Consider the following 17770-nt stretch of genomic DNA (forward strand, 5'->3'; position numbering starts at 1 on the left):
CTATAATTTTATATATAAAATTTTGATTTGATATGCTCACACAATTATTGATATAAAAAATAATTTGATGTATTTATTCTTAAATGTGTATGATCAAATTCCTAAATAATCTTAGGTTATAGAACGACTATTAACTCAATGACATTAGCAGTAGTATAACTGTCTTATTTAACATATGCATGCATGGCGATTGGCGAAGAAGAGAAGACAAAAGGATAGGAACAGCCGTAACATTCATCCCAGCACATGTCTCGCTTATTTCCCAGGTTTCTTGGCCCCCATGGGGAAAGAACATAATCATAATACATGAAAACATTACGAAGTTGGATATTTTGTTTTTCATCGTTTACTCTTTAATTGTCATGGACTTCCTTTCATCAAGGTCAGTTTACCCTCCTGATACGAGTCACAAAGGCCCAACTCAAGCCCAAACAAGAAGACAAACCATACTTACTTGAAAATCAGGCCAAATTGTCAAAGTGACCCAATTTGTAAAGTTTTATTTTTTTTAAATACTTAGTTTAAATTTTTATGTAAATATTCAGTCCAAGAGGCCCAATTAAAAGCCCTTGGCAGAATTTCCATTTAAAATTAAAATAATTAGGAGTTTTTTTAGTTTTAGTTTTCTAATTAGATTAGGAAAACATTTGAAAAGCCTATATAAAGGCTTGGCCAGCCACCTTGTTAGATACTTCTCAATTATATTAAAATTTCAGATTTGTTTAAGTGCAGAATTCTCTTTCAGTTTTTTCTCCAAGAATTCTCTCTTGGGTTTTCTTTAGAAGTTGTTTTAACAATCTTTTGATTGTGGGAGCCATCTTCAGCCTTCTTCAAGCCATTGATATTCTTTGGAGGGGAGATTAGAGCCGTTTGAAGGGAGTTGTGAGATCTTTCGGGATTTCAAGGCTTCTTAAGACTTTTCTTTTATTTGCTTGCTGTCAATTTCTCTTTTTTATATCTGCTTGTGCCGAATCTTTATCTAATTTATTTGCTGTTCTTATTGTGTTTCCAGCCTTTTTCTATCTTAAAGAATCGGCTAAAAATCACCAATTTCTAGGGTTCTTGCTGATTCATCCATACTCTTTTTGGGTGAAATTAGATTGCCGAAATTTGGGAAAAACTATCTTGGTGTTTAATTGGGCAGAATCGTAATCTCCTTTAGGGTTTCAAGAACCCTTATTAACACTTATTTCTATTCTCAATTTGATTCTTTGCTGTTTTGGGATTTTATTTCATACAGTTCATGGTTTTTCGTAGGAGTTTCCCGTGACTTGGCAACTCGATCTTGGTCCGTGCGCAGCTCCCGTATCACCTCCCTCTCTCTTCATATTTTTTTAAAAAATATTACTGTACCTTATTTTGGATATTAATGAGAATTGTGTTGTTTCCCTCCACGTGAGTGATTTGCTGAACAGAGCTTAGAGCATAATTTTAATGGGAAAATAGGAGGATGGACGCTCTGTTTTTCCTTTAACCAGTCTCCAAATCGGGTATCTTTTAAGCATTATCTATGTTGAATTTCATTAGATTAAAAATCTTTGGCTTCAGTTATTAGTTTATAATTTAATCTTATGAATAGCATTCTTCGTACATTGTCATTTTCTCCAATTGCTGATTACATTTTTCTGATGAGATTATATGATTTTTTTTTAAAATTTGGCAATGCTATATGTTTCCGAGAAATTGCTTTATAGGAACAATAGAAGAATAAGAATGGACTTTTATCTGGTTTTGTGAATCTATTTCAATGGAAACTTTCCTAACAGAATCCACAGATAATTTTGGATCTTACTGAGTTTACATGACTTCTATATGGTAATATGATATGGTTATTTCATTAATAAATCTTCAGGGTAACCTGCTTTTCTTTTGTCTATTGAACTTTTTTCGTTTAATGTCTGATTGTAGAGATTAGCAGTCTTATCTTTCTGATCTTAGCCTTTTCTTGGCCCTTGAAAGCAAGAAATTCTACATTTTGGTGGACAACCAACCATGGCACAGTGACTTAGGGTGAGTTTGGATGGGCGGTGCGTTTACCTGCGGTTAGTGTAAAAACAGCGGTGGCGGTGAGATTAGATACTGTAGTGATACTGTAGCGTGAGACAAAAAGTAAGCTAAACGCACCGCACCGCACCCAATCGCCCATCCAAACCCACCCTTAGGTTGTCAGCTCTCTTGTAGCAATTGATGGTTACCAAGGTTGTTGAAAATACCTTTCTATTTTTGGAAAGAAAATAAAGCATATATTCTTTTTAAAGGCAAGAAGATTATAATTGAATTTGAGTCATTTATATTTATTTACAGTCCAGATTGTCTCCTTTCGCTATCACCAAAGGCCGTAGGGAGAAAAAGGAGGGAAAGTAAGCTTCTTCTAAATCAAATGCTAAAGGCTCCAATAATTTTAAGAGATGGTTGCCTTTTATTGATGCTAAAACATCGTCTGGAAAGGAGGTGTTGCCACCTATTAATAGACTAAATACCGCTTTGCTTCTTAGCAGTGAGCTGAATAGGACATTGTATGGCTTCATTGTATTTGAAGTCACATGGTCCAATGTTCGAGGTCTTAACTACTACACTGAGCTTCAGGTATTTGCTTTCTTTTTTTTTGTGGTTCACCATCTAGATACTTTTTATTTGCCTTTTAGCATGTTTCTTCTTATTTGCAGACTGATACCTCTGTGGCCATAGAAACAAAATTCATGCAAAGATGGGAATTTGACAGCATTGGTCAAGCAGTGAGCTGTATGTCTTCTTGGTTCTCCGGAACATTCTCAGAGCAGCATTGTTTCAGAGAGCACTTGAAGTCTACAATTGGTATATTTTTGCCTTCATATTTAAAGACACTAGGATAAAAGTTATCTTTATGATCCAGACTTGATCCGGATTACCTTTCTGTAGCGTTTATATCTTTTAGGACTTAAATTATAACTATAGAAATGCTAACTGGAGATGCATGTTTTCTAGAACCTCTTAGTTTTGTTAAGAGTAGAGTATGTTTAGCTATTTTATGTCTCTCTAGGTTTATTACAATTGATGTAGGGTCAAATCAATCTTTAGAAGTCTACAGTAATGATCCCATTTCAGAATTGGTAGAGAAAACCAGTTGAAGGTGTATTAATTGAAATTTAGTAATATAACCTCATAACTTCTCCACTTTACTCTTTATTCCCTAACAAGTAAACGAGAGTTGTTTACTCTTAGACATCCTCATCAGCTTCCTCTCATTTACTCTGTACTTTGTTCCCTTTGAACTCAATGTGTTGTTACTTGTTAACAATGGAGACTTCTGGCGGTTTTGAGTTACTGGAGGACTGGACCTAGCACTTCCTCTGTTGTCACCAACCTACAGTAACGCCCTTGGAACCACTGTACAAATGAGTGTAATATTTCACTTGAAAGTAAATTTGAGAAGGATAACTTAGTTACGTTGTTCAGGAGTTTGGTGAGAAACCAAACCATGTCCTAAGTCAAGCATTGTGTTACTCTTTAGCCTTTTAGCATCAGTGGCTGTGGTTTTAGCTTCTGTTTTCTCCTTAAATATGTGTTCTGGGTTTGTCTGTAACACCACTTACTCAAGCCCGAATTTAGACCCGAGCAAGGAATGCTACATTTCAAGGGAAAACACTTCTAGTCCTTCCTCTTTTTCTTTCTAATTCAATTTAATCATTTTATACTTGTAATTTCACACTTTGACTCTAATGCTTTTCACAACTTAATTACTTCAAAAACTCCTTAGACATTGATAATTCACATTTTATTTCCTTCAAAAAATCTAACATGTATATTCTCCGAATAACACTATTTGCAACTGTTACATTGTCTATGTTTGAATCCTTTATTAGGGGATCAGTATCAACAACTGTCTTTTATTATTATGCTATACAAAAGTTCTATGATGAGTTGGAATTGTGACTGCTGGAATTTAATTTCACTCCACCTGTTTTTTTCTTTTAAAAGTTGGTCTCTGATATTTGTTGGTCTAAGGTTTGCGGAAGCTCTACTTTTGCTGAAAGGTTTGAAGAGCTTGTAGTCTTTGAAAGTTGTTGGAACATTGGCAGCAACAAAATAAGAGAACAGAGAGAACAGAACATGAAGCAAGGTGCAAGAAAAAATTTTACTTGCTCACAAATGTGCAGCAATGGAGCTTATGGCTGATAGCTCATTCAGCTCATTCATTCAACTAGAAAAACAACATATTTATAGTCAAATACATCACCAAATACTACCTACTACCACTAATTAGCCTACTAACTTCATAAACATTGCTTGTACACATAAACAAGCCACCTAAACTAGTCATTCAACACCGAATGCATCAAGTTGTCATCAACTTGTTCATTTTAAACTAGTTTAATTAACAAAGAAACTAAAGAGAAAACCTTGCTCTTACAGCAAGTATACGTGCTGTAGCATGTCATCAAGCTGCATGCACTTCAACCAAAACATGTAACAGCAGCATGGTTGTCCAATTTCAACACTCCTCCTTGGACTCCATGCTGCAAATACCAGTCATTCATCAAGTTTTTTGAACTTGACAGCCCTTAGATGCTTTGTTTCAAGCTGATCAATTCATTTTCAACATTGGCTTCATTCACAAACAAATCTGACTTACACACTTGACTATCCCAGTTTTTTGTGCCAAAGATTTGTTCACCAAATGGAGTCTTCTCCTCATTCACAGCCTTGGTTGACAACACATCTTACCTTGTTTTTTTGTTCACTACAATCCTGCTTCTTCTTGCACAAACAGTTCGTGAGTATAGTTTGCTTGCCTTCATTCTGCCATTTTGGCTTGCAATTCGACAGGCTCACACTCTGCTTACTGTCTTCAATAGGCTTGCAACTATAGAACACGCATTGAGCTTCCATATGTTGCTGAGCTCACACCTTTGACAGACTCACATCTTTGCATATTGTCTTCAACAGGTGTCTTCAACAGGCTCGCACTTTGCTAAGCTTGTAGCTTTGACATCTTGCTAAGCTTGCACATTTGGAAAGCTCACACCTTTCCTTGAAACTCCTCCTCCAGCTTATTCAAGCTTGTTTGGGGGTCTCATAAGTTTGAGCCGATGCTGTCTTCTCTACAAACAGTCCTTAATAACTTGCTTGTGCTTTAACAGCTTCTTTCTTTTTAACAAGCAGCAGAAGCAAAATCAATGGCCCCTTAAGACTTAAGCTCATGATGCTATTTGTTGGAACATTGGCAGCAGCAAAATTAGAGAACAGAGAGAACAGAACATGAAGCAAGGTGCAAGAAAAATTTTTACTTGCTCACAAATGTGCAGCAAGGAAGCTTATGGCTGATAGCTCATTCAGCTCATTCATTCAACTAGAAAAACAACATATTTATAGTCAAATTCATCACCAAATACTACCTACTACCACTAATTAGCCTACTAACTTCATAAACATTGCTTGTACACATAAACAAGCCACCTAAACTAGTCATTCAACACTAATGCATCAAGTTGTCATCAACTCGTTCATTTTAAACTAGTTTAATTAACAAAGAAACTAAAGAGAAAACCTTGCTGTTACAGCAAGTATACGTGCTGCAGCATGTTATCAAGCTGCATGCACTTCAACCAAAACATGTAACAGCAGCATGGTTGGCCAATTTCAACAAAAGTATCAACAACTGTCTTTTATTACCATGCTATATGAAAGTTCTATGATGAGTTGGAATTGTGACTGCATGGAATTTTAATTTTCACTCCAGTTTTTTTTTTCTTTCTAAAAGTTGGTTCTTGATACTTGTTGGTCTAAGGTTTGCCGAAGCTCTACTTTTGCTGAAAGCTATGAAGAGCCTGTAGTCTTCGAAACTTAGAAGGCACTTAAGCATGTGGCTCTAGATTGCCTTTGTAACTAGTTTTCCTATAACAATGTGCTAGAAAGTGTTGTCGACACCCCAAACAAGTCATCCTTGAGTACATGTGTTAAAATCTTGTGCTGTTTCATTTAACAGCTAATTTAGTCAAACCTGTAATGCCTCAGTGTACTCTACAAGTGTGGACTCTGAAACTTTTGAGCCGCACACTACTCCTATTGGGCATTATAAGAGAAAGAGAGTCACTTCAGCAATAACTCCTAGAGCTGAAGTTGATGTCTATTGTGAGGAAACCCAAAGGAAAGCTGAAAATTCATTAGAAAACTCTAACGAAAATGCAGTCGAAGCAACAAAGCATAGGGACGTTCTTATTCTGTTTAGGTTTGACGACAGGGATCTCTCATTTAAACTAAAGGAAATAATAACACCTGATCTGAGGTTACTTCGTTTATTAGAGGCTGGTCTTCCATCTTGGGCCCTTTTTCTTCAATCATATCCTGGCTTTTGCAATATCTATCGCCCATGGATGTGCCCTATGGCCAGAGCTCTATATCTTTCAAAAATGTCCCTGTTCTTAAGGCAACTGCTTCTCGTTTATGTGGGCCACTTTTTGATTGGATAGTAACTTGGGAGATGCTATCGAGGATCAAGTACTTGGGAACTATACTATTTCTGCACAACTTTGAGAAGGCTGTGCAGTGTTTGTGGACGGATTTGCGTGCTATTCGATCATTTCTCTCTTTCCTTAATCTACCATTGGCAGGACCATTTATGGAATTTTTGGACTTCCTGTTTCCAGTTTGGAATATGTTCAGTGAAGCAATTGAAAGCTTCTTTTCGGTCATATGCATTGGGATTGGTTTTATTATATCTCTTGTTGGGGATCTCTTGGAGGTTGTATTGATGCCTATATGTTTTATTGGCTTAGTTCTCCGCAACATTAGTAGGTCATTAGATGATTGAAGTTCCATTGATTCAATATGTAAATTATATTCACTCTTCCTTTTTCATGCTACCGCAGCAACTTCTGTCCTGTATCCCATGTTTTTGATTCTCTGGGAAATTTTGTGTGTCCCGATACGCCTGGTCCATGCATTAGCCAGTTTTCTGGCTTATGTGTGTGGCTTCATCTATGATGTTGTTGGAAACATATGGCTGTCTTTAAGTGGCATAATTCAGCTTGCTTCAGCTTCTGAAGCCACAGTGAGCAGTGCTAATGAAGTTTCAATGTGGCGCACACTCTAGAATGACCTTTTTTCCCAGGTTGGAAGACATTATTGTAACTTGATAAATATGTATTTGTTTATGTTTCTTTTACTTATTTCTCTTTTTTTTCCGTGATCTTTTCAGATATTCCGTGCTCTCAGAAGTATATTACATGGTTTTGTTGCCTTTTTCACTGCCTGCAACAGACATCGCCTAAGGTGTCACATTTTAACTTACCCAATAATTTTTTGTCATATAATTAATTTTGGTCTTGGTGCATTCCATCTTATAGAGTTAACTACAGAGACAGACACATGCGGTTACATACAATGATGCCACATTAAAATGCAAGCATTGGCCTTATTTCCTCCAATGATTTCTCTACTTCTCAAATGATGTTTGCGACTAAAATTTAGTAGTCATTACGCAAAGTTTCGTGAAGTTGGGTTTTTATCTTTGTATCCATCCTGTTTAGCTCAGGATGTATATGATTGTTGATACTTGCCTATGGGGGAATGGTTTTATCAAGTAAGAAGTATGGAGTTGAATTACCCCAAGACATGAGTAGAAACAAGTCACAATTTATTTTACTTAATAATGGCTTTCTTAATAATGAAGTCCACATCAGCATTTAGTCATAACATCTATTATTTTTTACTTATTTGCACCAATATTGAACTTACAAGAATCAAATTATTTAGTTCTATAGTACAAGGATTAAACTGTTTTACCAGTGGACGTTTACAATCCTTAAAAATACCCTGCAGAAGGACCTACTTTTGACCCTTGAATGTCAGATTCTTCAAGTTTACAGTTTGGTTTTTTTTTAGTAAGCTTATATCTTGCATGATGTTTTTGGTGCAATGGCGTACAGCATTTATAATCATGTACAGGGTTTTATTCGAGGACGAATTCGTGGAGTCCGAAGATCACAACCCTCAAATCCTGGACATAACAAATCAACTGATGGAAATCGATATCCAGTAAGCAAGCATATGCTTGATCCATTTTTTAGTCCAGGCCTCCAGGGCTCTCATGTGTACGTGATGTTTTGCATTCATATGGCAGACATGATTGTTTTAGTGGAGACTAGAAATTCACTAGGTCATGGTGTGCAACTCCTTAAGCTGATTTCTTTTAATTCCAGAAATTTGCAGTCAGAACTGAGCACGAGGCTGAAGTCATTCGAGTGTTACCACACTGTGAGTATTGGGTTTAAAAGAGGCAATGATCTTTAACTTGCATAATCAAAGCGAACTCGAGCAGTTCGATACAGAGTTAATATCTTTAGGATCCTAAGAGGAGAAAACATAGAAATTATAGGTTAGAGGAACTAATTTCATTCTTTTATTGTTTTGTGTCTCGGAGTTGCCTATTTTCCTTCTCTTTATGTTCATTAATCGAGCTTCTTCTTCTTTCTTCTTTACCCATAGTATCCAAATGGTCAGCTTTCTTTTTTGATAGTTAGCTTCTGGTTTGTAAATATTATGTAAAACTTTACGTGTACATTTGTCAACAAGTTAACCATAGTTTTACGAGTACTGATAAAATTTTCGATTTTGTTCTGGCATTTGTTGGATTGACAAGTTTACACACGCACTACAAATAATTGAAATACACTGCCTTTTTAAAATTTATATAATATATACGTAATTTCGTGGAATAAGGATGATGATGCTTTGATGACTGTCACGTACGTACATGTTGAAGAATGTAATAAAGGTGTGTGCAAAAAAAAGTATAATACTGTTACGAGAAAATAAAATAAAAGGTGTTTTTTATTTCATTTTTCAACCTTATAAAAAAAAAATGGTGTGTTTCATTCTGCAGTTCAAACGACTATTAAAAGAAAAGGAATTAGCCTCAATTCAGCTTGACCGAACCTTATGCACCTTCATATTAAGAGGCCAGATTTTACTGGCTTAGGTAAAAACATTCTGCCATTTCCATAACCTCCATCACGGAATTGAAAACTATGGACCAACTCCAATCGCCCACCATCCTGTCCTTGGAATTAACCAAATTATTAATCCACCAATTCGCATCAGTCGAAGAAGAAAGATGGAAAACTCCTCCAAACTTCCCTGAGTAGGGGTGTGCAAAATTCAGGTAAAACCGAAAAAATTCGGTTAATTGACCGAATTCGGTTAATCGGTCGGTTAACCGAATTTTTTCGGTCGGGGGTCGGTTAATTATTTTTTGATTATTCGGTTAACGGTTAATTCGGTTCGAAACCGGTCGGTTAACCGAAAAAATTAATAAATAAAATTATAATATATAAATAGGCCCACTATTCACCTAAACCCAATCTAAACCCAAGTATTCAACCCAACCCAATTACCCAACCCAACCCAATCATAAAATTAAATTACAAATAATTTAATAAATAAAAATAAAATTTTAAAACTAAGACTAAAACTGAAGTCTAAAAGTCTAAAAATAATTTACTTATGTAGTGATTCAATTTGGTTAATTTGGTTAATTCGGGTAATTCGGTTAATTTGGTTAATTCGTGTAATTCGGTTAATTCGGGTAATTCGAGTAATTCGGTTAATTCGGGTAATTCGATTAATTCGGTTAATTTGGTTAATTTTTAACCAAAAATAAAAAAAAACATATAATTTTCGGTTAATTCGGTTAACCGACCGAATTAACCGAAAAAATTTCGGTTCGGTTAACGGTTAAAGATTTTGAAAGGTCGGTTAATTCGGTTAATGTTATTTCGGGTCGGTTAACCGAATGAACACCCCTACCCTGAGTACCCAACAATCACAGAGAATATAATGGGGAGTGTCTTCTCTTACACATCCACAAAGCTTACATCACTCAGACTTTGTTAACTTTCTTGTCTTTCGATTTGTATTCGTCATTAACCGATCACACCAAGCAAGCTAGATAAAAATTCTAATCTATTGGAAATTTTGACAAAAAATTAAAATTTTTTAAAATTGAGCTGTTGTGGTATTTATAATAATAAATTCTTTACTAAATTCGTACCTGTTTTGAAATAAGTGGTCTAGGTTGTTTCCTAGCTTTCTACGAACTTGATCTTCTCTATTATTCTCGAATCTCAACTTGCTTAGAGTGTGAGTTCTAAATTCTTGAACCGATAAATATAATGAAAACTTTATTGATATTCTAGTAGGGAAGATCAATTTTTCTCTATGGACTAGAAATCGAAAGAAAACTCTCTCATGAATAGAATTTATTTGTGAAATAAATCTTCCTAAAAATTGATAGAGTAACAACAGGTAGCAAGTTGTTTATTTGACCTAACCCATAATCTCTATTGATAGAGAAAATCACAAAACCTTAATTGAACAAGAAAAAAAAATAAAAAAATAATATTTTAATAGAAAACATATAGTCTTACTAGGGTTAATTGGGGTGGGTTGCCCATTTCATCTTAGAACTTTATGTGCCGTCTATCTCATGTGTTGTGAGTCTATTGGGCTTTTTCCATGTATTATGTATAATTATATATTTCTCTATTGTCTTTTAAACCAACCCATATAATCTAACCAACCAATAATTTATTTTCTATTTTTAAATCGACTTTATCATACTAGAATCCGAGTAAATGAGTTTAATTGTTTCGTTCAACAAAATTATGATAACTAATTAATTTAACTTTCACTTCAAAATTCAATCATTTAATTATAATCAATTAAATAATAGTTCGAAGAAATTAATTTAATCTCTAAGTCATTTCTTACTCATAGGTAGAAAATGCATTCACTGTAGATAGTGGTACATGCGATCTATTTTTCTAATATGTCGTTTTTATTTAGTCATCATATTGATTCAAAATGCAAACTATCAAGGGCTGTACTAAGCTAGTGGAGGGGGACAATTGGACATATAAAATTAGAGCTCAAATAATTTGTAATTATGTTTCAACTCTTCATCTGTTAATTACAATATTATTTAATCATGGAGTTAATCCAATAAAAGTATCATGATTGAACTATCCTGTTATATACCATTACAAAAGTAAATTAATTGATGCTCGTCCAATAATAACATTGTCATAAGCGTTTTGTTACATTCATAGGATATCATTAATATCTTTGGGTTAATTCTGCTCATTCAATATAATCTTATTTTATCTCATGAGAATCATTATGTCTTCCTTTAGTAAAAGTTAATTACTAACAAATAGCAATTAAATCATTTGCCCTAAACAAATGACCCATGACCACGTTAATTTCTATCTATCATTTAACGTCAATAAGAGGATATCATTTACCCTTTATTGGGCTATAAATTCTACTATTGTAAATGAAATTATGTCATGCAGAAGTTGTATACCCAACGTCTCAACTTTCGACTCTTTAGTTATTTGAACTCAAGCTTTTAATACATCAAAATATACGAGTTACGCACATATGGTCAGTCACATACTCAGGATTGAGGTAAATCACGTTATGAATGTTACAAGTGAATTAATTCATAAACGGATCTAATATTAATTCAACTTGGGTCTTGTTCGATGTATTGTCAATATAGACGATTACAATGAGTCCCTCACTCCAATACCCTAGATAATGTATCTTCCCAATTGGAATTAATAGATGACATAATAATCCTTTACTCAAATTGCTCAATTTCGCTTCATCAAACAATGAACCTTTTAGATTACTTACTAATACGAGTTGTCTTCTCACTTTACAATTTGACCACGTAATGCAACTTAGTACTAGTTAAATATTAGGTAATCAGTGAGCCAATATTTGCTTACATTTTGCTTTGTATGCAAAAACTGTTGAGAACAAATGCAAACAATATTAATGAGTATAATGGAATTATTAGACCAATTTATTTAAAAAATTGAAATTACAAGTGACGAATGAACTATACTTAGATCTCGACAAACTCGAGAAGAAACTACTTTGATTAGGGGCAATCAACTTCAATAAAATCACCTTAAATTTGTTGACAATAATCTTGGAGATACACTTACACACCACATTGCAAAGACTTATACGTCTCAATTGACCCATGCATTCAGGTACTGAAACCTTAGAGATTAATATAATAAAATTATTGTTAATACCGGTTGGTACTTTACCTTTCGTAAACGCCCCCTTAACAACCCTCCTCGCATCCTCCCTTACAGTATTCCAGTTACGCTGAAAAACAACAACTTGAAACCCATTTGGTCCAAGCTCTTTATAAGCACCCATATTGAACATGACATTTTTAATTTCCTCGTCGGTAACCATCTTATGGAGTCCTTCCGATTTTTAATTCCATTCTTTCAAGTCCATAGCCACTTGTAATTTGGAACCCAAATTCTCACTAGCCTTAAAAAAGTCATTGAACTCATTATGCAAAAGCCAAACACCTCAAAACGAAAGTGACGTTTTGATTTGGGCAGAGGGGAGAAACCTTGCAGCTAACTAGAAGTGGCAATGATTCGATTTAACCCGAGGCAGATGAAAGGCAATCACATTTGGGAAGAGCAGCTTCTAGTCAACACTACAATAAACCTTGTCAAGTCTTTCTTGAGTAGAGTACCAACTGTTACGAGAACAGACCCAAGTATATTTCGAACCGACAAAGCCTAAATCAAGCAACTGAAAATCCTGTAGTCACTCCTGACTATTGTGGCAACCATTGCGGTTCAAAGATTTGAAATTGACTTCTCCAAGGAGGTCGCAACTAACAAAGGAAGTTCTAGCGAGACCAATCAATCTGAACCACTACTTAAAATAAAATATTCTATAAAAAGATTACCCTCTTTTAAAAAACAACCATTTATTTTTAAAATTTTACCACTCACTTTTTTCGAGAATAAATTTTACCACTTATTTATATATATTACATGATTTTTTATTAATATATTTTTACATAATTTTTTACCTATGGTATGAGATAATTTATTATATTTTAAAACAAATCCCAAACAATGCATTTCTGATGAATTGGTTAGAGAAATACTTCCTCCTATTTTGATTGGTGACATGAAGAATGTGTTTATTGCTCCTGTTCCTTCTGAAGAAATTAAGTTTGTAAGGTTTGGAATGAATGGTAATAAAGCGCTATTTTGCTAAAAATTTTCAAGCATGTTGTAGTATTATGGCCTATGGGGCAAGATGTTATAGAGGCTGTGAAGTATTTCTTCTCTGCCATCTTCACTTTCGTGTACATAGGTTTATGATTTTTTTATCTATCTCTTGATGTTAAATAGAATGAAACAAAGCTTACTTGCTTTAGTTTCTAGTAATCAGAAGGCTTTTTTGGCTGGTAGAAACTAGGCTGATTCTCTTCTGTTAGCACAAGAATTGGTACATGGGTATAGTATGTCCCCAAAATGTGCTTTAAAGGTGAACCTTGGGAATAAATTCATTTTTTAGATGTTGAAAGTTTTGGGATTTCACGATGTTTGTAGAAATTGAGTTTGTGCTCTCTTCAGTGGCTTTGAATAGGGCAGGGAACCCCTTATCCCCTTACCTATCCATTCTTGTTCTAAATATTTTCTCAACTCTCTTAAATCTTGTTGGTAGGTATAAGGTTTTCGTTTATCATCCAATGTGTAAGAAATCACAGTTAACTCATTTGTGTTTGGAGATTGATTTAATGGAATAGCTAAAGATTTTCAAGGCTCAACCAAATCAGTTTTTTCAAGTAATTATAAGTGATAACCCTGGTTCACATTATTCATACTTCCGTACTCAGCTGGCCGGTCGCAAAACTACATCGTTTTTTAATACCAGTTCATGCCAACATTCAAAAGACAGGTAAATACTAAACAGTACCCTAAACCCATAATTTATGAAAGCTTTGAACATTTCTTTCAAAAAATAAAAAACAAAAGCTTTCAAAATAAATAAAAAGCTTTGAAAGGATTTGATGTTAATTGATTGAAATAAAAAAAGATAATTTTTTGTAAAAAAAATTAATAAATATTATTATAAGAATTTGTATACCTTTTAGTATTTTATTTATATTTCTTTAAAAATAAATATTTATTTAAAAAAAGTTACATCCTTAAAAAAAAAAGAAGATAATTTGCCAAAGTGAAACTTAAATCAAAATCATGAAAAATTTCAACTCAAGATATTATTTACAACCAACAGAGATGTTTATATATATAATCACAAGATATTTTGTTTATTGACACCTGCTTATGTCATGAGATAGAACTTTAATGTCATGGGACTAGAACTTTAGTCTAGTAAACTATGCGACCTTAGGCGATTTTCTAGGTTCAAATTTACCTAAGTTAGCTTTACTCTCGAAAAATGAGAATTTTCGTATAAATTCTCTAAGATATCGAAGTAAAAATCCATGAATAAACAGAAAAGCCATAAAAAAATAGCGCATGTCAAGTGTTTGAGTAATACTCTCAAAAGTATTCTATTACTTTAAGGTTTACAATTGAGTGATTACGAACAAGGGGAATGTCTCTATTTATAGTTGAGCTCTCACAAATCCAATGGTATAGATCGAATTACATCGACGACTAAGATTAATGTCTATCTACAATATGAGACTTCTAAGGATTTAAACTATATACATTACAATAATTATACTGGTAACTCTAGTTTTACTAGAGTGCTCCATCGGGTTACTAAGGCTTTAAGTAAATGAGTTTTTCAATGTGTTTCACGAATCAGACCAGTGCAAATGATTTAAATGAGCGTCATTTAATCAATTGACTTCTATGAAACACACTTTGCACATTCGTCATGAGCTTTAATTCGTGGCCGCCCGTGACACTTAACGACTTAATTTATTATTTTGAAAGATGGAAATAAAACGAAATCCCGTTTTTGCTAAATTCAAAATGGGACGGCAGGGAGAGTCTCAAGGGTTTTAGTTGAAGTCTCCTCTCCACCACCCAAAATTAAATCCTCCTCCTAATAATTTCTTTTTCTTTCAGGATCATAATATTTTCCAGGAAAACAATTCCCTAAAGAAAAAATAAAAAATCATTCTAGGTATTATTGAAGATAAAAAAAAAAATTAAAGCTTTACAAAAATCAATAATGCCTAGCAAGTTAAAGAAGGCAATTGGTGCGGTGAAAGACCAAACCAGCATTAGCCTTGCCAAGGTCGTCAACACCAATTCCGCCAGCCTCGAAGTGGCGGTCCTCAAGGCCACCACCCACGACAAAGCCCCCTTCGACGAGCGTTATGTCGATGAAATCCTACGAACCGTCTCCTCCAACAAGCTCTTCGCGGGGATCGCCGCCCGTGTCATCGCCAAAAGATTAGGCAAAACAAAGAATTGGGTCGTCGCCCTCAAATGCTTGATGCTTGTCCTTCGCATTTTCCAAGATGGCGACCCTTATTTCCCTAAAGAAGTCCTCCATGCAATGAACCATCGAACCAATATCCTGAATCTCCCCACTTTCAGAGATGAATGCAGTTCCAGTCCTTGCGATTACACCGCTTTCGTCAAGTCCTTCGCCTTCTATCTCGAAGAACGCTTGGAATGCTTCCTCACGGGGAAGCTTCAAAGGCGATTCACGTTCAAAGAGAAACAACTTAGCCATCCCAGGGCACGTCGAGCTAACCAACAACCTGTTCGACACATGAAGCCCCCCATGTTGCTCGATCGGATTTCCTATTGGCAACGGTTGCTTGCTAAAGCTATTGCCACAAAGCCCATAGGTTCAGCCAAGACGAACCGCTTGATCCTGGTTTCCTTCCATGCTATCGTACGAGAAAGCTTCGATCTTTACAGGGACATATCTAACGGGCTCGGTCTTGTCTTAGATGGTTTCTTTCATTTGCAGCATCAATCATGCGTTAATGCCATCAATTATTGCGTCAAAGCCAGCAAACAATTCGAAGAGCTTTCGAGTTTATACGAGTATTGTAAGAGCTTGCCAATTGGGAGAACCTCGGATTATCCGAGTGTGCAGAGGATATCAGAGGAGCTTATTGAGACATTGAAAGTGTTCTTAAAAGACCAAGCTTCGTTCCCATCAGCTGGGATATCACCACCTACGAAACCACATCGTTTGCTTCGTCTCCTAACGTCAGCCGCCAAGGATCTCTCGCTTTTGGAGATAGAATCTCAGGCCGGTTCGAGCTCGATTGTTTGTACATCGTTGGAAGAATTGATGAATCAAGATGAAGAACCTGTTGTAACAATGAGGTCATCTTTCTCGACGGGGACTTTCTGGGAGTTGTCTGAAAAACAGTATCGCGAGCAAGAAGATTCGTATAATGCCGCTGAAACTGGCTCCAACCATTCCTTACCCATTGATCAAGATCAAAATACGAGTTTAGATTTTATATCCTTCGATGAGTGGCCAGCAGTAGATGCTAATAAAACCCAAGGACAACAAAGTTCAGAGCCATCATCGTCTTCAGCTAATGGTGACAAGGGCTGTTGGGAACTTGCTTTAATAGAGCCCACGCCGTCGCCACAACCTGTGCCACAGGCTTCCCAAAACTTGGCTAATAATAACTCTTTCTTCGGCAACTGGTTTCAGCAAGACCAAGCTTCTCAAAATGGAGCTAATGGTGCCTCTTTTCCCTACAATTGGTTTCAAGAAGATCATAGAAATGATCAGCAAGCTTCTCGAAATGGAGCCAATGGTTCCTCTTTTACCAACAGTTGGTTTCAAGAAGATCATCAAAATGATCACCAAGCTTCTCAAAAAGGAGCCAATGGTGCCTCTTTTACAAACAATTGGTTTCAAGAAGATGTTAGAAATCATCAGCAAGCTTCTCAAAATGGAACCAATGGTGTCTCTTTTACCAACAGCTGGCTCCAAGAAGATCTTAGAAATCAACAGGCGTCTCAAACTGGAGTCAAGGTTCATTCATATATCGATGACTGGCTACTGCAACAACACCACCAACAACAATGGCAAGCTTCCAATGATGTAGCCAATGGCCATACGTGTTTCGATGACTGGTTAAAGGAAGATAAAAGTCCAGAGCATGCCCCTAATCAAATTGTCGTATCCAATGGCCGCTCTTATTTCGATGATTGGTTTCAAGCAAACCAAAGAGACCAAGAAGAACGAAAATCAGATTCGAATTGGAGCAACAATGGCGGTAACGAAAGCTGGGAGCTTGTGTTGGTAGAAGGCACAACGCCACCTTCACAAGCTTCTCAACATTTAGCCGACGGAATCCAACCTTCAATGGCGAATAATTTATTTGATCACAGACCCATAGTGCCTCAACGCCAATATAATCCATTTCTCGAAGATGAAACGAATATATCAGCAGCCATTGCAACCACTGTTGCTGGTTTCCAAGAAAGGTTCTTCCCAATGGAACCAACATTTCATGCAACACCAACTTTTTACGCTCAAAGTTGTAATATTGAAATACCGACTCCAACGTTTCATGCGATGCCAGGTTCGGTTTCCCAGCATCCTAATGGGACAACAACAACAGGGTTTCAGGGTGGTGAAACTGGCGAGCCTTTCGCTCCATGGCCAACTATGAAAGCTAACAACAATGTGTCAGTGGATCAACAAAATGTATTATTTCAACGACAGTTGTGGTTGCAGTGAAAACACGATCGTTGCAAGGCGTTATAGTTTGGTATATTTGTTGAATGAAAATGTATACAATTCAATTTGTAAATACCTTTGTAAAACAAATTCACTTGAAAAGATAAGAGAAATGGATTGCAAATATTAATTCAAGTGTTCATATGACCAAATTTCACTTCAAAAATATTGACCGACAAAAATTTCACTGCAAAAATGACTTTCCTAACTAATTCTTCGTGAAGTTGCAACATATAAGCAACAACGA

General features: G+C 35.6%; 1 protein-coding gene and 1 pseudogene across 1 annotated transcript; both read left to right on the forward strand.

Moving 5' to 3' along the window:
* The first annotated feature begins 1434 nt into the window (after window positions 1-1434).
* LOC105800992 (uncharacterized) lies at window positions 1435-8271 on the forward strand (annotated as a pseudogene).
* Window positions 8272-15027: 6756 nt separating this feature from the next.
* LOC105803454 (clathrin coat assembly protein AP180) lies at window positions 15028-17523 on the forward strand. Its single transcript, XM_052623681.1, has 2 exons — window positions 15028-16493; window positions 16779-17523. The coding sequence occupies exons 1-2, from the start codon at window positions 15028-15030 to the stop codon at window positions 17521-17523; spliced, it is 2211 nt and encodes a 736-aa protein (XP_052479641.1).
* The last annotated feature ends 247 nt before the right edge of the window (window positions 17524-17770 follow it).

The sequence above is a fragment of the Gossypium raimondii genome, chromosome 11 (genome assembly GCF_025698545.1).
Source record: "Gossypium raimondii isolate GPD5lz chromosome 11, ASM2569854v1, whole genome shotgun sequence".
Taxonomy (NCBI): domain Eukaryota; kingdom Viridiplantae; phylum Streptophyta; class Magnoliopsida; order Malvales; family Malvaceae; genus Gossypium; species Gossypium raimondii.

What these genes read in the sequence shown, in the direction of transcription:
- LOC105803454 (XM_052623681.1), top strand. Translation starts at nt 15,028, where the DNA reads ATGCCTAGCAAGTTAAAGAAGGCAATTGGTGCGGTGAAAGACCAAACC. An exon ending in AACTGGTTTCAGCAAGACCA is followed by an intron (nt 16,494 to 16,778) that starts AGCTTCTCAAAA and finishes CCAAGAAGATCT; the next exon opens with TAGAAATCAACAGGCGTCTC.